We start from the raw sequence: 21871 nt of genomic DNA, 5'->3' as shown, positions 1-21871 counted from the left end.
ATATTTTTGGATCAGTACTAATATAGTGCAATGTTCAGAAATGAGGGGATTTAAGAGAGCTATATCAGTATTGGAGATTTTTCTCTAATTTATTCACTTAGTTCTTTTGATAAGTAAAAAACGTTGATACTTATTGGGTTACAAACAAATAAATTTTTAAAAATAAAATGTTTTAATAATAAACTAAATTACTTAATAACAAATAACATATTTTAAATAAAAGAAATGCTAGTTTTTCTGTTTTATATATTTCGCTATTTTTGTTTAATACACTTATTATAATATTAATTGTAATTTATGTAGGCATATATATTTTAATTATATTTTAAAATGTAGATATTTAAATACATAGCATATAGCAAAACACATTAATTTTTGTAATGCAATATAAAATTTTGTCAATAAACTTATAACATTGCACGATAATTGATGCATTATGGACCACTAGTTTAGTACAATATTTTGTAAACGGATAAATTCTACAGTTAAATGTTTTTACCAGCTGTACTTGGAAAGTTTATCAAGGTGTTATTAATTGCGTTGCAAATGTCTTGAAAAACTTCTATTTCATCTTTCTCACCATCAATGGTTACTAATTGCTTTTTATAGTACTTAAGTATAGGCTTCATCATTCGACTGTGCTCCTTGATTCGTCGCCAATTTTCATCAATACTACGTTGTTGTCGTTCGGTAGCCGTGATGGTCCTAGCTAGAATTCTGTCCATTAGCAGTGAGTTTCTGACATATAAGTACAGAACAAGATCTGGCGGTCGGATCTGTCGGTTAAAATGCTGCCATTGCATCTTCTCTCTAGGAAATCCACTCACTAGAAAACCTCGCGTGCTATTTAAACTGCTCAGCATCTTCGCTTTAATGAGTTCTACCATGACATCAGCGGGAACCAGTTTAAACTCAGACATCAAATATGCCAGGATAACACCTCTTTGTGACCCGGTGCTTACTTCGTCGCGCAATAATTCTCTACTTACGATGGCACAGAAACCGTAATGTTCTGCTATCCGTACACATTGTGTCGCTGCAGAAAAAAAGAAATTATTACTGAATATAAAAAATTTAAAATTGTTCCTAAATTTTTTTTTCACATCTAATCACAACATTAATATTGCAAATTAATTTTTATTTTAAGTACATATTCGTTTTAATACGTACTAAATTTAATACTTAATACGTACAAATTTAATACGTACAAAAAATGTTGTTTTAAGAATATTTTTATTACTAAAATGTTATAAATATTAAAATAGGATTGTATAGCGTTAATAGATATAACTTGCTTACGTAAATAATTTTGTATAATTTTATTTTCAAAAATATATTTTTATTATGTTTTCATAATAACTTTTGTTAAGTCGTAAGAGAAAAATATCTAATGAAAAATAACAACATGTTTTAATTAAGAATTTTTATACTTATTGTTATCAAAACATTGTTCTTTGAGTGACTATTATAATATTGAAATAAAAATATAATATTTTGCTGAAATTTATGATCAAATCCTTTAAAGAAGATCAATTATTATATACAAAATTATCATTGTTTTATATGTAAACAAGAATTATTACTTGTATATAAAGCTATCATTCCTAAAATATATTAGTTTTAATCCATATATTAGTTAAACTAATTCTAATATTTTTTCTGTGTATGATAAATATTATACAACTATATTGTACTAAACATAACAATTTAATAATTTGTTGTTCTATAAAATATATGCCAAATGTACATATATATGTGTATGTGCGTGCATTTACGTGGATGCATACATACGTGTGATTAGTAATATGTAGTAATATTTTTAATACCTAAAAAGTATAAATAAAAAAATATTAATTTTATCAATTTATATATATATATATATATATATATATATATATATATAATTCAAAAGTGTTTTATGTTTATGTTAGCTTTAAAAAATTGTTTTATAAAAGTGTAAATAAAATTGTAACAAACCTTTTCCAGCACCGGGACCTCCAATTAAAAAGATAATTGGCAATTTTGATTCTTTAATTGGTGAAGCGTCGAGCTCAATGCTTCTTGGTATTACGGCACATAAAGGATCGACAGGCCGCACGCAATTTAAGCCCATCTGTATCTTCTACAAGTACTGTTTACTATTTTAAATTACTTTAAAAATAATAATTAGAATAGCTTTCTTTTTTATTTTCTAAGTAAATTTATGTAAATAAAAATTATACATTTTTATATGACATATTAAGAACCATAAAATTAAAGTTTCAAATTAGATGTAACGTACAGCGTCATTAATGCCACTTGAAATTGGCTTTATACAATAAGATAAGACCGATAAGACACATCATGGCCGTCTAAGGTCGGTATTCATAGGGTACGATCCACTTGATGCCACAAACGCTTCGAAACAATCTTTAATTGGTAATCAATTCATAAAATTCTTTGTTTAAATTGATCAATAAAATATTTCAAAAATGTTTCGTTTTATCGCTTCCGAATAAAAGGGCGCTAATTCAGAAGCCGGTTGAAAAAGGCGTTAACTGGGAAGCCGATTAGAAAAGGCATTAACTAGAAAGCCGGTTGAAAAAGCGTTAACTTACGCGCTCAAATTTTTTGCTTTAATTTAAGTTTTGACAGCACTGCCGAAATAATTTTGGTGCTCTATCTATATGTGCATATTTATTTTCGTTTAAATATGTTTATATTTTAAATTAAGCACCAAAATTATTTCGGCAGCGCTGCCAACTTAAAATAAAGTGAAAAATATTAGCAGGCGAATTAACATCTTTTTCAACCGGCTCCCCAGTTAACGCCTTTTCCAACCGACTTCCGAGTTAACGCTTTTTTCAATCGACTTCCGAGTTAACGCCTTTTTATTCGGAAACGACGATTTGTAGCGTTAAGTAGATCGCATCTATAATCAAATCTTATTTCAAGACCATCTCAAATATTATTATGATGTGACAGCAAATTAACAATTTTTTCCCGTTTTTGGAAGAAACTCCACTCCACAGACTCGTAGTAATGCGTATTCTTTTATTCTAGAGAAGGATTTCCAAATCTATAAAAGAAATAAAAAGATATTGTGAAACAAAAATTACTATCTTTTTGTCATAAAACAGACAACTCCAGCATCCCCTTAAGACATTACTTCCCACACAGGACATTTTAGCCTTAGGATATTTTAAATTATCCCAGACAGACGAATGCGATCCCACGGATATCACAATGAGTAGCACCCGGGATATCCTATAAAAACATCCTAAAATATCGTAAAATATCTTAAGATATCATATGATATCCTATTAATATATTTCGATATCCCTAAAATATATCTTAAAATATTATAAAATATCAAAATATTCTATTAATATCTTACGATATCCTATTACATCCAAATAATATTCCATCATATCTTTTATCTCTACAATTAATGGAGCGTAAATCAAGTGTATAGGGAAAGTGAATTATAATGTAATAAAAGAGTGACAAAAGCGTAAATTAAATCTCTAAGAAACATAGATTAAAACAGAAAGAAAGAACACTTATTGAAACAATGTGGCATATATTAATAATATTAAAAAATTATAAAAAATAACATTAAAAAATTTCTTTGATTTTATACGAACAGAGCAAAAACAGACGTTTTAATAAGTTATTCCACTATGCTATTTTGCGCGCATATGTGAAAATAAATAAAAAAACTGTAAAATTTTATATTTATTTATAAAAATGTAACTATACATGGTTCATCCATCTGACAACATCTATTGTAATGATCTATAACAAATACGTATGCGTAAACGAGAAGTGTTCATGGATCATTACGAAGCGTTAAGATGCGTACGGTCTTCGAAGTCAAGCAACGTCGGCTATGGTTGACACTTGAATGGATGACTGTTTTTTCAGATATAGAGATTAAACATGCTTTAACAGGTATGACTCTGGCTTGGCTGAAACATGTTGTATAGTCTTCTTCTTTTTACAAAATTACCATCGAAATAATTAGAATTTTTTATTTTTTGTTCAAGTTTTTTTCAATTCTTAGAAACTTTAAAAATACTTAGAAATGATCAAAAAACTTTTTAATTAATCAGAATTTTTTAATTTTTTCGAGAAACATTTCAATTTTTATAAAAAATCGGAACATTTATCAGAAATCCTGAAAGAAATCTAAAAAATTCTGACAAATTCTTTCATTAGGGTATATTACGATATCTCAGGAAATTCCTTGGACATCTTCTGGATATCGTTTGAGATATTCACTGGATGTCAAATCAGTGGACATTTGTGCATCCCTTGGATATTCCTTGGATATCTGAGACTATCCACGGATATCCAACGATATTGCGATATCCCAAAATAACATCCCAGGGACATCCTTAGAATAAAGTGTGGGATAATTATCAAAGCTTGGAATTTACAATGTGCCAGTGTATGCTGCTGTTGATAAAAAGTTCACAAGTTTATCCCCTTTTAAATTGAGTGAACTATAGAGAATTGGCAGGGCAGTTCATAAAATTAAAAGGATATCAAAATAATATCAAAAGGGTTATTTGAAGGTGCACTTTCTAGTTTTTCAAGTATGCCGTTATCTTATGGCAAGCCAGGTAAGAAAATAGTTACAAGTGTTACATTTTTATTTTAAAAAATATTGTATTGCAGCTGTGTGGCTCTTAAACCCTTACGGAAAAAACACTAAAAATAACACTTAAAAAAATACTCAAGTTGAGTATAATTTGGAACAAGGGGTAAACACTCAATTCAGTGTAAACAATCAACTTGAGTGTTTGCTCTTTAATTTACTTTTAATTAGAGTGTTATTACTTTCAACTTGAATGTTCGCCATCTAATTGAGTGTTAATTTCAATGTTAATCCTAAATTTAAGAATAACACTGAAATTAACACTCAATTAGATGGTAAACATCCAAGTTAAAAGTAATACTCAAATTAATACTCAAAGCCAGCTGAACACTCTATAGTTGAATGTTTACTTTAGATATTCGTTTTATGTCCATTTCTACCAATGCAGATTAATGTTAATCTCGGTTGAACTTGCTTTTCTTGCTTTTGCTTTTATTTAACATTTTCTAATCTAATGTTTGAGAGTGCACACTCAATATTAAATGTATACCTTCAACCGATAGATGTTGAGTGTACATCCCGAACGTTTCAGTGTTCACACTTTATGTTGGAAGTATACACTCATTTATTGATTCACGTGTCATATCCAAATGTTGAGAGTATACTTTCAAATATTCAATATTTAAATCCCAACTTTGGTATGAACATCCAATCATTGGGTGTACACACTCAATGTTCGAGTATAAACACTCAATCTTTAGTGTAAATACTCCAGATTTGAGCGTATACACTTAAATTTGGGAATAAACTCCCAAAATCGAGTATTAACACTCAATTTTAAGTGTAAACTTCAATACGTACCTGCATGTATATAAATACAATATACATACAATATTACGTGGGTATGTATAAGTAATTAATCCATCGAAGTATATTTATATTATGTACATATGACGTACATACATTTATATCCATACATAAATATTTATTTTATATATGTATAATGTCCTGTATATACTTTATACTTTATGGATCAAGAATAGATATCCATAGAATATCGTGTGCTATTTGGGAAGAGAACCAATTGCTTCATATACAAGACTGCAAATATGCTTAATATGCTATGATGTTCTATGACGCTATGACGCAACGACGCCATCGACGCGAACGCATGCAGAAAAGGTTGTAGACACTGCGGCAAAGCTCTGATTGGCTGCTTCTATGACGCACGTTCTATTCCGCAACTCTATTCCGCACCATGTGATTTCAGCCTTACCCTTAGACATTGTTAGATTCGTCTTCAATTTGCGCGCAATCACATAAATTGGACCGCAGGAAAATGGAAAAATGTGTACTTTTCTGATGAATCGCGTTTCTGTCTTTACAGCAATGACGCTCGTACACCTATTTGGCGTTGATAAAATGAACTGTGATCGACGCTGTGTTATGCTAGTACGAGCCCATAACGGTGGTTCTGTGATTGTGTGGGGATGTATTTCAAAGCAGAACGAACTGAATTAGTGATCCTGCCACCTCCTGCAATCACAAGTGTTCGATACGTAAATGAAATTCTTGGACCTTACAAATTGCCTCTACGTTTATCGCATACAAATTTTATGTTTATGCAGGACAACGCTCGTCCTCATACGGCAAATATAACTAGACGCTTTCTCGATCTTGTCTAACAGTAGTTATTCGACCACGACCACTGCCTTCATGTCTCGTATAACGTCTTTTGATATCGTGACCAAACTCTACTCATTACAGAGATAGACACACCAACATGATGCGCTACGTGATGCATGCGAAAACCTTCTTCAAGAAGTGCGATTATTTGTGCAACTTCTGTTGTAGGCAAATGTCTACACGGCATTTTGAAAATTTTGTATACGAGCTCAATATACTACGAGAGTCGTCTTAATTTGTACTGAACATTTATTTTAAAGTCTCTTTGTACGTAAACATTACTTGTAAACATTACGGTATGTATGTGAGTAGGTGCGTACTCGTAATGTTTATGTATAGAAGTTTTAAAACAAATGTTTAACACACAGATGAGTCTTGTAGAGTATGGAGTTTGTATACGAAATTTTCAAAATGCCGCATAGACATTTGAACGCATTTAAAACAACATAAAACGACATTTAAGAAATTGCAAGGAACAGCCGCGAGCGCGCGCGTGATGAACCGCGAGATCCTTACCTTTGCTGTAAAACACATACACACACACGTGCGCGTGCGTGATGTGCACAATCCCACCGGCATCTTCTACGGGTGCGTTCCACTTAACGCTCGCAACGCTCAGATCGATCTTGGTGCTGTTCCACTTATCGCTCGCGGCGCTCAGCGGACGATGTAGTGAGCAATAGGCGATACAAATGAACGCTCACAACGCTCGCGCTAAAGAGGTGGGTCGGCGTGAGCGTGTGACGTCACTAGTCATCCATATTATTTATTTTCTTAAAGCTGTGTGTTTATTCCAAAGAAGTTTCGTTAAAAATATGGAAAAAGTAACTTTATACTGTCCCGAAAGTGAAAAAATGTATGATGTAATGTTGTCTCCTGATGATGCTCGTCGTGCTGCTTCAGGTAAGATGATAAATATCAATTAGAATCTATTAAAATTATTCAATTACATAACCTTATGTGCCGTTATAAGTAAAATGCCGTTTTAGTTTTTAAGTAGATTAACTATTGCCGACACAAGATGTTCATGTGTAATGTGTATATTTATTATACTAACTGCTTAATATGTGAATTTAGACATTTCAATCCTAGTTTAAATCCTCTTCAGTAAGAAAATATACATGAAATAACAATGGTGCTAATATGGCTCTGTGATTGGCTGGTGGCATCTTAAGACAATACTTAAAATGATATCTTAATATAAGACCCAACTATGAATACCGGCCTAGAATATATTATCGGTTTCAATCTATTCTCTAAAATGTGTAAATTTTATTGTTACATCAAGTTTACATCAAGTTTACTTTGTTACCTTCAATTATATTACACATATTTGCCTATAAGAATTAATTTTGAGAAATTTTGTTCTATTTACAGATATTTCTTTTGCTACAACTCTTTTAAATGCAGCAATTATAGAACAAAATAAAGAAAATGAGATGATGCAAGATACAATCAATAAAATTTCAACTATAGATAATGATTTGCCAATAGAAGAATGTGAAGAAGGTAAATTTAAAATGTTATTTATTGTTTAATTACTGGTGCTATTTACTGTTCCAATTGTTATTCAACTTTGAACTATATTTACACAGTTTCTATTGTTATTCAAATTTTAACTATTATAATATCATTTTTAGAGGTTAAAGGAAAAGCATTAATAATTTGTTTCAAGTTACCTGTAATTAATAAATATTAATATTTTTTACATTAATTTATATTTATTAGTTACATTATGTAATTAATAAATGTTAAAATAAAAACTGTTATTATGCATACTAGCAATGATATTCGAAGATTGTATACAAATTTAGGTCAGAATAAGAATATCAGAAAATATAAACTATTAGATGATTAAATCTAATAGTCTTTATAACTTTATTGCATTGATTACATAATTGATAATACATATTTTTACAGGTTCCCTATATCGATGGACTGATTCATGTGTTATTCTTTTATTACGGACGTATCAGGAACTAGAAACAAAATTTACTAATGGAAAGATGTCACACAAAAAATGTTGGGAACAGGTGGCTACATTATTAAAGGAAAAGGGATACAATGTAACGGGCCCTCAATGTGCTTCAAAATTAAGAAGTTTGAAAAAAACGTATAAATCGATAAAAGATTACAATGCCAAATCTGGCAACGATCGACGTACCTGGCAACATTTTGAGGTTTAGAATAATTATTTTTTTTACTTAAATTAGTTTGATATATGTTTCTTTATTTAATGTGATACAAGATATATTAAGTTGTGTATTGTAGATCATGGAAGAAATATTTGCAAAAAGAGCTTGGTGCAAACCTGTTGCGCTTGCTTCATCAAGTGGATTATTAATAAAAAATACGTCTTCTACAAGTTCATGTACTAATGATAATTCTTCTGATGATGATATTAGGTCTTCAGGTTAGTTGTGTTTTAATATACTTTAAATATTTTAATTTATAAAAACTGATAATTATTTTTAAAGAGATATATATTCTTTTATTTAGGCAGTACAAAGATTACACGGACATTAATGGCAAAATTGCTAGAAAAAAGACTTTCACAAAAAGAGATTCATGAACAGCGAAAACAAAAACGTCATGAAGATAGAATGGTCATGGAAGAAAAACTAATTGATTCACTTTCCAAGTTTCTTAATAAGTGATATGTTTTAATATTTAAAACATATCACTTATTAAAGTAAACCCTTTTTAGTTTTATATTTTTACTTGTGATTAAAAAATCCTAAAAAGAACGTTTTGGAACAGAGCCTTAATAGTTATTTTATTTTTTTACAAACGCAATGTATATTATTACATTTTTAATATTAGTTTATAAAGACAAAGAACAAGTCTTTCAGTTCCTGTATTCTTATAACATTTTAGTTTATATTAACTTTCGATTAGTACCTGATTGACTTTATGAGTATATATTATTATATAGGGGAAGTTGGAGGATATTGATACAGTCATCATATCTCCACATGGAAAATATCTAAGGTCATTTATTCGAGTGAGTCCCAGATGCGCACAGTAATAAACGGATACAGCAAGCTGAGTGAAACGGACACAGTAACAAACGGACACAGACCAAACGGACACAGTAACAAACGGACACAGTGCGAAACGGACACAGTAACAAACGGACACAGACCAAATACGCACAGAGCGAAACGGACACAGACCAAATGCGCACACTGCACATGCGCACAGACCAAATGCATACACGGAAAGTCGCAAACCCATGTGATGCAGTGAATGCTTTGCACGCACACACACACACACACACACACGGGGGGGTGCAAGGGGGGCCTTCGGCCCCCCTCCCGCACCCACCCCGTCCAAGTCGCTAACCTATGTGGACTTTACTCTGCTTGCAATGTACATGGATTGCATTTGGTCCGTGCGCACGTGCAGTGTGCGCATGTGCAGTGTGCGCATTTGGTCCGTGTGCATTTGGTCCGTGCGCATTTGGTCTGTGTCCGTTTCGCACTGTGTCCGTTTCGCTCTGTGCGCATTTGGTCTGTGTCCGTTTGTTACTGTGTCCGTTTCGCACTGTGTCCGTTTCGCTCTGTGCGCATTTGGTCTGTGTCCGTTTGTTACTGTGTCCATTTGTTACTGTGTCCGTTTATTACTGTGTCCGTTTGGTCTGTGTCCGTTTGTTACTGTGTCCGTTTTACTCAGCCTGCTGTGTCCGTTTATTACTGTGCGCATCTGGGACGCTCCCATTTATTCACGCATAAATGGATTATAATATTGTTGCGCCGGAACGTCGAAAGACACTCCCGCACTCACACACACACTCGCGTCGAGAAAATCAAAACGTCTATGGAACTCAAAAAGCTTTATTGCAACAGAGAAAGCGCGTGACACGTCCTCCTCGGCAGGAGTCCGACGTTAAACTGTCTACAATATTTGTTTACAAAATATTTCCCGGCAACCAGCCGTTTAATTCATTTATTTAAATAACAAATTCTTCCGGCAACCGGCCGATCGAAAATATCGATCGGTCCGTCAGCTGACTGGCGCTTCAGGGATGTATCGGGCGACACGCGGCACGCAACAATATAATTCATTTATGCATAGATAAATGAATTACAGAGGATTAATATAGTATTAAAAAAACTCTCAGCTTAGATCGATTCGAGACATAGATATTTTCCATAAATTCTTAGATATTTTCCATGCGGAGATATGGTGGCTGTATCAATGTCCTCTAACTCCCATTAAAGAAAGAAAAGGCTGTATGTGCTTAAACGGGAACGCGTGAGATAATAAAATTAGATGGTAAGTTACACAAATATATGAATGTAATATATTGTTCTTACTATGTATAATAAAAAGAAAATTATTTTTACTATGTATAATACAATCAATTTAAATTTAATATTCAAGTTTTTTTGTGTAACATCTAATGTTAGAGGAAAATTAGAGGAAAATTCTCTAAGATAGTATCCAGGGGCTTGATTCTTGAATTCATTCGCAAGAAAACGTATGCGCAAATACCCCCTCTAACAGAAAAGTTGCAAGTTTATTGGTTAAAAGCCATACAATAGCCAATAAATTTTCAACTTTTCTGTAAGAACAGAATTTGCGAATACGTTTCTCTTGCAAATAAATTCAAGAATCGAGCCCCTGATATAAGATAGCAGGATTTCTGCTAAACTAATAAGCCCCATTGAGATTGAGATCCCATCTTATAATATTTCAGATTAGAATTCCATCTCAGAATAGAGACTTTATTTATAATAAAGACTTTATTTATAACTACTTAGAAATACTATTACTATTACTATTATGTATTTAAGTTATAAATTCAAGTATTTTATAAGTTATCATAAATATGATGTCTTTGCAAAGTATTCATAATAATATTTCTTTTATAAACACCGTTTACATTTGGGTGTCTCTCATTGACATGAAAACCTTCCACTCGATCGTCTATAACTACTGGCACTGGTATTACTAGAAGTTCGTCTTCACGTAATATACAAATGTTGTGAATAACGCAACAAGCTACTATGTATTCAGCCATTAAATCAATTCGAGACATAGGCAAGCAATGTAATAAACTACGCATACGGCCTTTTAAAAGTGCAAAACACCTTTCAACAACAACTTTGGCAGACGATTGACGGAAATTAAAATTTTTTTGTGCAGCGGTCAAATGTCCGTTATCTTTAAACGGAACCAAGAGGTGTTGATGCAGTTCATACGCAGAATCTCCAACTAAATGACTATCGAAAGGAAATTTGCTGTCATCATTTAAATATTCAGCAACTTCCGATTGTCTAAAGACTCTCTGGTCATGAACTGATCCTGGATGACCCACATAACAATGAGTAATCATTGCCCTGTAATTACATACCACCTACAAGCAATAAAAAAATTAAGAATATAAGCAAAATAAAATTAATACATAACTACTTTTGTAAATATTATAGTAAGAGTCTACCTGAAGTTGAATGGAATGGTATCCTTTTCGATTTATATAATCTATAGAATTTTCTTTAGGTGCTTCAATTTTAATGTGTGTTCCGTCTATAGCGCCAATCGTCCTTAGAAAACCACTATTTTCTTCAAATTTGCGCATTGTAAGTTGAGCTTTATCACCCAAAGGCCAAGAAATATATTGAGGAGCCAGATTGAATAATGCATGTGTGACTCTTCTGACAGCTCTCAACGCTGTAGCCCTTCCCACGTTAAAGCGATCACAAATGGATCTATTAATAAACATAACTATTAACTAAACTTAATTAAGTATTTAAGACATTTAATTAATATGTGAAGAAAATTATACCTGTAGGAATCCATTGTACCCATTTTCCATAGGGCAATCATAAATTGTTGACGAGGTGGAATTGTTTTACAACCTTTTGTTTTTCGAGTAAGAGCATCACTAATTATATTTAAAATATATTCAAATGTTGTGCGCTGCAATCTGTAAAAAAATTTGTACAGAATATATAATAGTTACATTTTTCAATGATTACAATCATAAATGAGGCAAATTATATTTTATTCTAAAAATTGCGTAATAAATATCTTTATAAAGTATCAAAATCTTGTTTTAATATTAAATTTTATATATTTAAAAAATAATTAAAAGTATTTAAAAAATAATATCTAACCTAAGATGACTTTTAAATTCGTAGTCCGTATAGCGCAAAACAACCAATTCTGCGTAGTTTGCAATACGAGGCCGTATAACACGTTTTGTTTTTTCTTGTAATATTTCATATTCTTCATCAAAACTAGAATCACTTTCACTGGTTGAATCATAATTCCTTAATATACGGCACTAATCACAGCTGTAGTCTCCGCCATTTTTATGATACTAAAGATGCTCTTAACTCGTTCCACTTATCGCAATGCTCATGCTAATGGAACGAATGATCGTAACGTTGCGAGAGTGAGCGTTGCGAGCGTTAAGTGGAACGCACCCTACATGGTGCACATTGGATAACGCTAATGTCGACGGTAAGCGTCATTTAAAAAGAAATGTAAGGTTGGTTTTGTAACTTCGTCAAAAGGGTGTTGAAAAATTGTTGAAAAAACATTTTAAGCAATTTCAGCAATTTCAAGAATGATAAACACGTGGAATACAAATGTTTTATTTCATGAACGTTAGTGTTTATTACTGGAGAGTAATCGTACTATAAAACTTTGCTTTAGCAATGTGATTGGATCTGTGGCGGCACGCCACAGCGCGACGCGCGCGCGCGCGCACGCAGCGTCCGCGGCCGGGTCAGCGGCCCCGGCGACCGCGAGTAGTGCGCGCGGCCGCCACTAGGCGAAAGCGCGGCGCCTCAACTCACAAGAAGAAATGTAACATCAGGTTTACATAAGCAGACCACCGACGGAATCAAGCCAAGCTTCACGTATAGAGAGCTCATTAGGGCCTATACTACGCTTGCGATTACTTTTTGGAAGTAGTACCAACGGTGTATCTGACTTTCGGCGCGGGCGAGCTCTCTGGTACGACGAGGAACTCCTCCGGGAGGCAACACAGCCACGCTGCCCCGCTGTCGCCAACTCGGCCACCGCGGTCTTAGGACCAATCCGGTGAGGCCGGACGCCAGGAGCTCTGCGAAGCCACTGGGAGCCCGGGAGTCGCCGACGAAGAAGACCAGCGTTCCGTGGCGGCTAATCCGGATCGCTTTCTCCCCGGAGAAGCCCAGGGATCCCCGTTTCCAGCCCCGAGGTCTTCCGCGCCATCCTCCGGTTCACAGGGCGACACAGACCGCTAGTCGAGGAAAAATCACCAGAGCATCGCAGACCGCAACAACTGGTCCTGCGGTTTCCATTGGCCGGGCCACACAAACCGCAACCGGCCCTCGGGTGATCTCAGACCTGACCACCAGGGGTACGCAGGCCTCCTCCGACGATATTATCGCTGCTTCGCCAGCGTCACCAGAAGCCCCTAAGACTCCACGAGCGCTCCCTCAGACACCTGGGAAGCATATTCCCCGCGCTCTCCTAGAGAAGAAGCGAGCCGTGTTCAGGGAGCTCTTCGGCAGCGACAGCGAATAGAAGCAACCTAGTTTTCTCCGGGCACCTTCGGGTGCCGCCTAATCCTTCCACATCCTATACGGACCCTCTTCCGAGGCTAAGAGTGCTGAGGAAGTCACAACCACCGAGAAGCTACTCCGAGTGACGCCTACTCCCACCAAGTCCAGTACTAACCAACTTCCGGCTACCTCAAGAGATCAATTATACACTTACGCAATAACAAGTGTACATAAAAGATTAAATATATCCGACATGTTTTATTGTTTGTAAAAGGGGGCCTTCTGATTGAACCAAACCTAACCACGTCCCCCATAGATCTTTCTTCACAATAGTACATTGAACTAAATGAAAACCGTAAAATATGCGATTTTTTACGTAAACTTTGAACGCGATTTGTTGTTAGAAAAAGTAAATCTGTGAAAAAATTGATAACAGCATTCAAAAGTGTATACTTTCAACTTTCCAACGCTTGTTTGCTGAGCCCTGTACATTGATTTGTTCACGAGTAACAAGCGATGAAAGTCAAAATGACCATTTTTTATTAAAATCTCAATAACTCAGTCAAAAAAATCGTACAGCAATGAACAATCACTCAAATTAAAGGGAAAAGTTCCCGCTTTAAGAGGAATGTAACAAAAATACTCTATGATTTTTTTTCACGCGAGATGCAATGCAGCAAATTCGCATAAAAAATTTTCATTTTAACGGATCAAGCTTCATCATTGTGCCACGTTGGTAAAAAAAAGATAACTAAAATCGCCAAAAAACATTTGAAACAAGAAGTTTCAAGCTTTAAAACGCTTTTTGGATTTTGTTTCTACGATGATTTTTTGTTGAGTTGCAGCAGTTTGAAAATAGCTTAAATTTTCGGTATACAAAAAGTGTTCCCTATTTTTTTTTAGTAGTGTGTATATATACTATATATATATATATATATATATATGTGTGTGTGTGTGTGTAACAAAATTTTTATCTTAATACCCATGAATTACTACTAATGTTCTAATTTTAAGGGAAAATCTTGTTATCTTACAGTTTCCATTACACTTCCGAGGAATTGGATCAAAGGTTACATCTGTATAAATTAATATTTGAAGACTATTAATAAACCTACTATTACAAATTGCAACACATATATTGGGATCAAAGAGTAAGTATAACACATACAAATACAAAGTCAGTTTTGATAGTCGGTTTGTATATTTAAAACCATCTTGAGTATAGTCTTAAAATGTCATAAGTCAATCACAGCCATATTAGCATCTTAAAACATTATTTAAGATAGTTTTAAAATAAGAACGTTGGCCTATGTATCTATTTCACATTGCAAATTGCTTTTTTTTTTAAACTCATCTCATATCTCTTTTAATGATTTTCAGTAATTCTAACCCTAGAATGGCTTACTGAGATAATTTTGTTGCCCAACACGAATTTGAAAAGAAATTATTTTTGTGATTTTTTCTAATTTTATTTTGTTTAAATTAATTTTTACATATTTAATGATAATTTTAATATTATTGCGGATTATACCATCGTCTTTACCATAAAAAGACAAAGAAATTCATGTAGCATAATAATAATTCTAGTTCATCTGTTCAATGCAGCACGTTTGGGAACAAATGGAGTACATTTTTAACCCAGTAAAACGTTAATGGTCGAAAAATATAGGTATACTATTCCAGGGCTAATGATAGTTCTCGACAGTTCTTAAACAGTTCTATGTTTTACAATTATTTTTATTAAGAGTTCCAATCATTAATTAATTTTTTAACATTTTTTAATTATTACATCCAGTATGATATTGCAATTAGTGAAAATGTGCTATTCTGATAATTTCCAGCAGTTCTAATGACACATTTTCACTAAATCTCATGGTAGATATAATTCATTAAAACTGCTTAAAAATAAATTAACGGTCGAAACTCTTTATAAAAATAAATGTAAAGCATAAAACTTTTAGAACTGTGGAGAACTATCATTAGAACTGCTAAAAAATCATTTTCACTAATTGTAAGTATCGTGCTGGACCCGGATATAAAAAAATGTTTAAAAATTATTGATGCTGGAATATCAATCTGAAATTTTGTATACGTCTCGAGTAGAACTGTCGGAAACTCTATTAAAAATTGATAATATTCAACGGATTTTGGTTCTTTAAAGGGGAGGGTGTCGTACTAGATCCACAAAATTAACTTGACAATTTTTCAATTTTTACTTTTTTATATGTATAAAAAATGCGAAACTTTTTAATTTTTATCAGAAACTGTAGAACTTAAAAATGTTATTAGAACTCTTAGTATTTAAAATTCATATTTTGAAATTTATAGAATGTCATGCCAGCTTCACAGACCGGCAAGCTATGTATTAAAATATGGTTTATCTTTTTTTATACGTATAATGCTGTCTATAGAGAATGTTTTTTTAAAAATAATTTTTTAATAATTTTATTTTATTGTTAATACTTCTGGAATTCTTTAATACTTAAATTAAAAAATTGTGGATTTAAACAAGTCATACAACATTAAAAAAATATTTTTTTATGTAAAATTTTTATAGCCTTCTTGAATAACCACAATCTCTCTGCATCATGTCTAAGGACATACGGTATTTATCAAAAAGATGAAGGAACCGGTTAATTAATTGTGAATTGCATTGTTATAAAGATTCTTCAATACAATCGATTGTTCGGAACATAGCACTTTCTCCGGTAGATATTGAATCATGTTCTTCATTTGATGAAGAATGTGATATTGAATCACGATCTTCATTTGATAAAGATGACACTCCTACATTGGCAGATATTAGCGATTGTATAAATTAAACAAATTTACGAACAGATTTACAAAAATTAATCATTGAAGAGAACATTTCACATAATACAGCTAACAAATTACCTTTGATTCTAAAAAAACACGGTCATATTGAATTACCTAATATTGTCAGAGTCTTACTTGAAACCCCACGAAATGCGTCCGTTAATTTTAGAGGTGTAGGCTGTGGTTGCTATGTACACTTTTCTTCTGGTCTGGAACGAGTCATAAAAATATATTTCAAATTTTTACAGACTAAGGAAATAAAATTAAATTTAAATATAGGCGGATTACCACTTTGTAAGAGTTCCGGTAGTCAATTTTGGCCGATTTTGGCATCAATTGAAGAAATTGATGTTTACACAATGCCTTTTATTATTGGAGTATATCATGGTATGTGCAAGCCTACTGACGCTATATAAATTTCTAACTGATTTTGTTAATAAATTTATTGTACTTTCTCAACGTGGTATAACTGTTTACAATAAAAAGTTTAGAGTTGTTATTAATGCAATTGTATGTGACGCTTCGACTGAATCATTCATTACTTATATGAAAAGTCAGTGTGGATATTTTTCTTGTTCTAAATGTATACAAGAAGGTGACTTTGTAAAAAATAAAGTAACTTTTCCCGAAATTGATTGTACTTTACGTACAAACAATACATTTAGAAATCGAATTCAAATTGAACATAGTTTAGGAACATAATTTTATATTGGAAAAATTATTAATTGATATGATTTCACAAATTCCATTGGATTACATGCATTTAATTTGCTTAGGTATTATGAAAAGATTGCTGCGATTTTGAATTAAAGGGAATAGAAATATTAGATTGACAGCAGAAGATATAAATTCTGTTTCGTTTCGTCTAAAAGTAATTAGGTCCTGTATTTCAGCAGAATTTTCAAGAAAACCAAGAAGTTTACATGAACTTGAGAGATGGAAAGCTACAGAGTTCCGACAATTCTTGTTATATACTGGAATTGTTATAATGAAGTCAATAATGTGACCAATATATTATGATTATTTTGTTTGTCTTACTGTTGCTATAACGAGATTTCTATAGGATTAAGTAACCCACAGTTATGTATATTGTTTAATGCTTATGCTAATTCGTTATTGGTATGGTTTGTTTCAAATTATGGAAAGATTTATGGTGACGAATATTTGTCATACAACATTCATAATCTCATTCATTTGGCCAACTATGTAAAAACCTTTGGTTATTTAGACAATTTTAGCTGTTTTAAATTCGAAAATCATATGCAAAAGGTTAAAAGAAAACCATTAGAATTATCAAATCGTATGTTTGAAGAATTGCAATTACCAATTCAACCCAGTGAGAAATCTAATATCGAAACGATGCCAAAACGACGTCTTGGACGTCGCAATTAGCTCGATAGTGCTAGCAGAGGTAAAAAACTCGACGTTTGTTTGAATTTCGACTTATTTTTGAGTTGCCTTAAATAACATGACATGAATGATAAATAGCCACTCCTGTTATTGTTTTGTTCAATTTTACTGTTATAACTCGGTGACATTCTCGTTATTGGTAAAATCTTGATTCGAGATCGAAATGATATCAATATGATACTTTCGATCCGATGTCGAAATAACTCATCGATTCGACATCAATTTGACATCGATTTGATGAGTCATTTCTTACTGGGATTGGTGGCAACTAAAACATTTTATTAAACTTGCGATACATTGTTTTTGTGATCAAGAAACAATACTAATTCACATGCAATTTAACATGAACACATACATTACGTGTGTCACGGACTTTATATCTTTTTTATTTTGCGGTTATAATTTTTAAAATATAATTTTTTGTATCGAACTTTAATTGCCCTAGTAAAAATGTTTCTCACAAGTTTTCTACAAATTAAAACACTTTAGAAATACTGAGAAAGTGTAACATCTTTTCTCAGTATTTTTCATATATGTAAAATATGAAATATTCTAAGATAAATAATTTGAGAAATTTTTTAAAAAAGTTATACACAAATTATATTTAAAAAATTATACTTAAAAAATTATACAGAAACTCTGAATAATTCTGATATTTACAAAAAAATTATATAAAAATTTCCACAAAAAATTGTTAATCTTGGTAAAAAGTGTTCTCATAATTTTTCATTATTTTTAAGCATTTCTATATAATTTTATCATTTTTTGGAAAATTTTTCAGATTTTTTATAATATTTTATAATTTAGATAATAAAAAATTCAAAGAAAAAATATAGATTTTCTCAAACATTTTTGAAGTCTTTTAATTCGTATTAAATAAATCTGATAAAAATTTAAATTTTATCAGGGTGATATATATTTAGATATATCAATACTGTAATTGACGATATATGTATATCGATTCTGTGGAGTTATATGACGTCCGCGGGCTATACCTCTAACCTCTAACTTAACCTAACATTATAGTGGCACACGATTAAGCAAGTAATAAATTTTATCACAGGCTGATATATATTTTTAAATATATCGATATTGCGATTGACGATACATATCAATACGGTATATTGGTATACCCAGCTAGCCAGGCCTGTTAAAATCACATATCGTGAAAGCTTTACAGCAAGAATTGTTTCAATTTTGACAACAATTTTATGACAAGTAATTGTTTGTTGCTTTGTTTTCTAAAAGTTTCGAGCAAATTTACGGCAAAAGTTTTCATCACACGATGCTGCAAATAACAGAGAAAGACTTGTACATAAATATTACGTATAGAAATTACAAGATTTGTTCCGACACGATAAAATGCAAAATTTAAGCAAATAACAGAGCAAACCTTGCTACACGACATGACAAAAAATTTATAGCAGAAACAGGAAATCTTGTTAAGCACAGAATAACGGCAAATTAGTAGCAAGAACAAAATAAAACTTGCCCAGCATACTTTCGCAACAAAATTGCGACAAGGTGTGTCCGTAAACAGCTTAGTTTTTGTTGGCAAGGCTTGTCGCAAATAGTATGACGCACATTTTATGCAAATAACAGGGTTGCATTATCGGGTTTTAAACTTTATTTCTGACTTTACTATCTATCTCGAGATGGCGCATTTCTCGTGAAAAAGATTTACCTACTGGATTAATAAAAGGGGCTCGTTGAGAACAGAGAACCAAGTACGATTGCACCATTTACATTTGATATTGGACTAATCAGTCTAATATTTCAGTCTAATAATCATTTTTGTTGATCTAAATTTCGACAATATTTGTCCTGTTCTTGCCACAAATTTGCTATCATATTGTGCATAGCAAGGTTTGCCTTGTTTTTGCCACAAATTTGCTATCATGCTATGTACAGCAAGCTTTACTCTATTCTTGCCACAAATTTGCTATCATATTGTGTACAGCAAGGTTTGCCTTGTTCTTGCTGCAAATTTGTTGTTATGCTTTACTAGTAAATTTTACCCTGTTATTTGCATAAAATATGCGTCATACTATTTACAACAAGCCTTGCCAGCAAAAGTTAAGCTTAATGCGGACACACCTTGTCGTAATTTTGTTGCAAAGGTTTGCTCGAGTTTGCGGCAAACTTCGCGCAAAGTTTGCATCATTTTGCTAGCTGGGTATATATATATTATATATCGATTCTGTTGGGCTATATCAAATCCGTGGACTATATCTCTAACTTAACCTAACACCAGTTGCGGCATACGATTTACCAAGTAATTCAAACTTCAATAATTTTATTGTCCTCACTTTTGGCCTTCGCACATTGGTTTTTATCTTTTGGCAATGGACAACGAAGATAAACCAGTAAGTAACATATAAAAAAATATTATTTTATTATTATAGTAAAAAATATCTTTTGTACTTGCATAAGAATACAAATTCAGACAGCATCTTAAGTCCTAAAATTCTAGCATCTATTATTGTCCTAAAAAAATTAAAAATCTTAACCGTTTTTATATTATATAAATTCTTATTATATAGGTATATATTTGTTATATCCCACACAGCACACTTTATCCTGAGGATATCCCCAGGTTATCGAGATATCCAATTGGACATATTGCAATCCCATGAATGTCCTACGGTTATTACTATATCCCTCGGATATCTAATGGATATTGCGATATTCTGTGCTGTGTAGGATTTTACAGGGGTTTTGAGTAAGTTAATATACTTTTCGCAATACATACACAAAAACGCAATTATACATGTTTGTCGAGCTTGCTAAATCGTGATTTCCGTGCATTAATTACGAAAAATACGGTTTGTATCTTGTGCGATATAACTTTTTCACTCATGTAAAGCCAAATTTTACACACTGTATTATTTTAAACTGAATTAAGTTAGAGTTAATAACTTAAAATTAATTTAACTATGTTAAAAATTACATGAATAAAAGACTAACTCTCTTAAAAGTTGCGTGAAGATTAAATTAATTTAAGTTAAATTAAAAGTTAACTTAGAAAAGCATTATTATATTAAATTAGAATATTATAATTTCTTAAAGTTAGATTATTACTGTAAATAACAAAATAGTTAAAACATCAAATAAATTTAATATTTTATTTAAAAACTAAGTTTACATAACAACAAAAAATATTGTTTTTTGTATGTAGTGAATTTTCTTTTACAATTTTTTTCTTTTATTGGTAAGTTTTTACCTTGGGAAAAAGTTAATAAGTTAAAGTTTATGTGTTTCAAAAATAACTAGTTGAAACTTATAATTAATTCTTTTAAAAGAGTAATTAAGTTAAATTAAAAATTATATTTAGAAATTTGAAAAACACTTAAAATGATATGAATTGTCTGGAAACTTCTACTTTTATTTTATTATTTTATATGCAACCTCTTACATTTCAATTTTTCGATATTAGTACAATTAATTATTTACCTGGTCTTATTGCTTATTTCTTATCTTATTTGCTTGTTAGTCTTAAAAATACTTTGTTTGTATTGAGAAATATTCTTCCAATTTTTTATTTTTTATTTGTCTTCAAGATTCAGTATTTTAAGAGAAAGCTTGAGAGGAAGGTCAACAGAGCAGAGAATAAAAGAGCCAGACTTGAAAATATTTCTTCGATTCTTCGTAAATCTTTCATTGATTCATTAGAAGATTCCAATTCAGATGAGAGTCAAAGTGGTGATAGCACTACTCAAGAAGTTAGAATGCAAGAAAATTGCAATGAAGATGAAAATAATGATAGTCACAATAATTTTAATGATGATAACAATCATTCGAGTGATGATGTTGAGATTAATGATAATGATAGTGATGATAGTAATGATAGTAGTGCTGGTGATGAGCACGATAT

At 32.0% G+C, this 21871-nt stretch overlaps 3 protein-coding genes and 1 long non-coding RNA gene across 4 annotated transcripts; 1 reads left to right on the top strand and 3 right to left on the bottom strand.

Moving 5' to 3' along the window:
* Window positions 1-316: 316 nt before the first annotated feature.
* Window positions 317-3348, bottom strand: LOC105838620 (adenylate kinase isoenzyme 1). The gene is made up of 2 exons (XM_012684317.3): window positions 1978-3348; window positions 317-1036 (listed from the first exon to the last, which is right to left on the bottom strand). Exons 1-2 carry the CDS (start codon window positions 2111-2113, stop codon window positions 486-488), a joined length of 687 nt encoding a protein of 228 aa, XP_012539771.1. The 5' UTR covers window positions 2114-3348; the 3' UTR covers window positions 317-485.
* Window positions 3349-6940: 3592 nt separating this feature from the next.
* LOC105840890 (trihelix transcription factor GT-2) lies at window positions 6941-9296 on the top strand. The gene is made up of 5 exons (XM_028193602.2): window positions 6941-7171; window positions 7646-7777; window positions 8189-8448; window positions 8540-8681; window positions 8768-9296. The coding sequence occupies exons 1-5, from the start codon at window positions 6961-6963 to the stop codon at window positions 8923-8925; spliced, it is 903 nt and encodes a 300-aa protein (XP_028049403.2). The 5' UTR covers window positions 6941-6960; the 3' UTR covers window positions 8926-9296.
* A 790-nt stretch (window positions 9297-10086) lies between these two features.
* On the bottom strand, window positions 10087-12865 carry LOC118645303 (putative nuclease HARBI1). The gene is made up of 3 exons (XM_036286136.1): window positions 12060-12865; window positions 11715-11982; window positions 10087-11630 (listed from the first exon to the last, which is right to left on the bottom strand). Exons 1-3 carry the CDS (start codon window positions 12098-12100, stop codon window positions 11085-11087), a joined length of 855 nt encoding a protein of 284 aa, XP_036142029.1. The 5' UTR covers window positions 12101-12865; the 3' UTR covers window positions 10087-11084.
* Window positions 12866-16285: 3420 nt separating this feature from the next.
* LOC118645399 lies at window positions 16286-18624 on the bottom strand. Its single transcript, XR_004963093.1, has 2 exons — window positions 16876-18624; window positions 16286-16796 (listed from the first exon to the last, which is right to left on the bottom strand). It is a non-coding gene; the product is annotated as an uncharacterized LOC118645399 (long non-coding RNA).
* Between the last annotated feature and the right edge of the window lie 3247 nt (window positions 18625-21871).

Source organism: Monomorium pharaonis, chromosome 4 (assembly GCF_013373865.1).
Source record: "Monomorium pharaonis isolate MP-MQ-018 chromosome 4, ASM1337386v2, whole genome shotgun sequence".
In the NCBI taxonomy this organism is placed as follows: Eukaryota; Metazoa; Arthropoda; class Insecta; order Hymenoptera; family Formicidae; genus Monomorium; species Monomorium pharaonis.
This window is presented reverse-complemented; position numbering and strand designations above follow the sequence as displayed.

Bases quoted from the DNA above. Each gene is read 5' to 3' on its own strand.
- LOC105838620 (XM_012684317.3), bottom strand. From the start codon at position 2,113: ATGGGCTTAAATTGCGTGCGGCCTGTCGATCCTTTATGTGCCGTAATA. The intron at 1,037-1,977 runs GTTTGTTACAAT...TTTTTTCTGCAG, and splicing joins AGGTCCCGGTGCTGGAAAAG to CGACACAATGTGTACGGATA.
- LOC118645303 (XM_036286136.1), bottom strand. From the start codon at position 12,100: ATGATTGCCCTATGGAAAATGGGTACAATGGATTCCTACAG. The intron at 11,983-12,059 runs GTATAATTTTCT...GTTTATTAATAG, and splicing joins GGTACAATGGATTCCTACAG to ATCCATTTGTGATCGCTTTA. The intron at 11,631-11,714 runs GTAGACTCTTAC...TATTGCTTGTAG, and splicing joins ACCATTCCATTCAACTTCAG to GTGGTATGTAATTACAGGGC.
- LOC105840890 (XM_028193602.2), top strand. From the start codon at position 6,961: ATGAACGCTCACAACGCTCGCGCTAAAGAGGTGGGTCGGCGTGAGCGT. The intron at 7,778-8,188 runs GTAAATTTAAAA...ATATTTTTACAG, and splicing joins AATAGAAGAATGTGAAGAAG to GTTCCCTATATCGATGGACT. The intron at 8,449-8,539 runs GTTTAGAATAAT...TGTGTATTGTAG, and splicing joins GTACCTGGCAACATTTTGAG to ATCATGGAAGAAATATTTGC.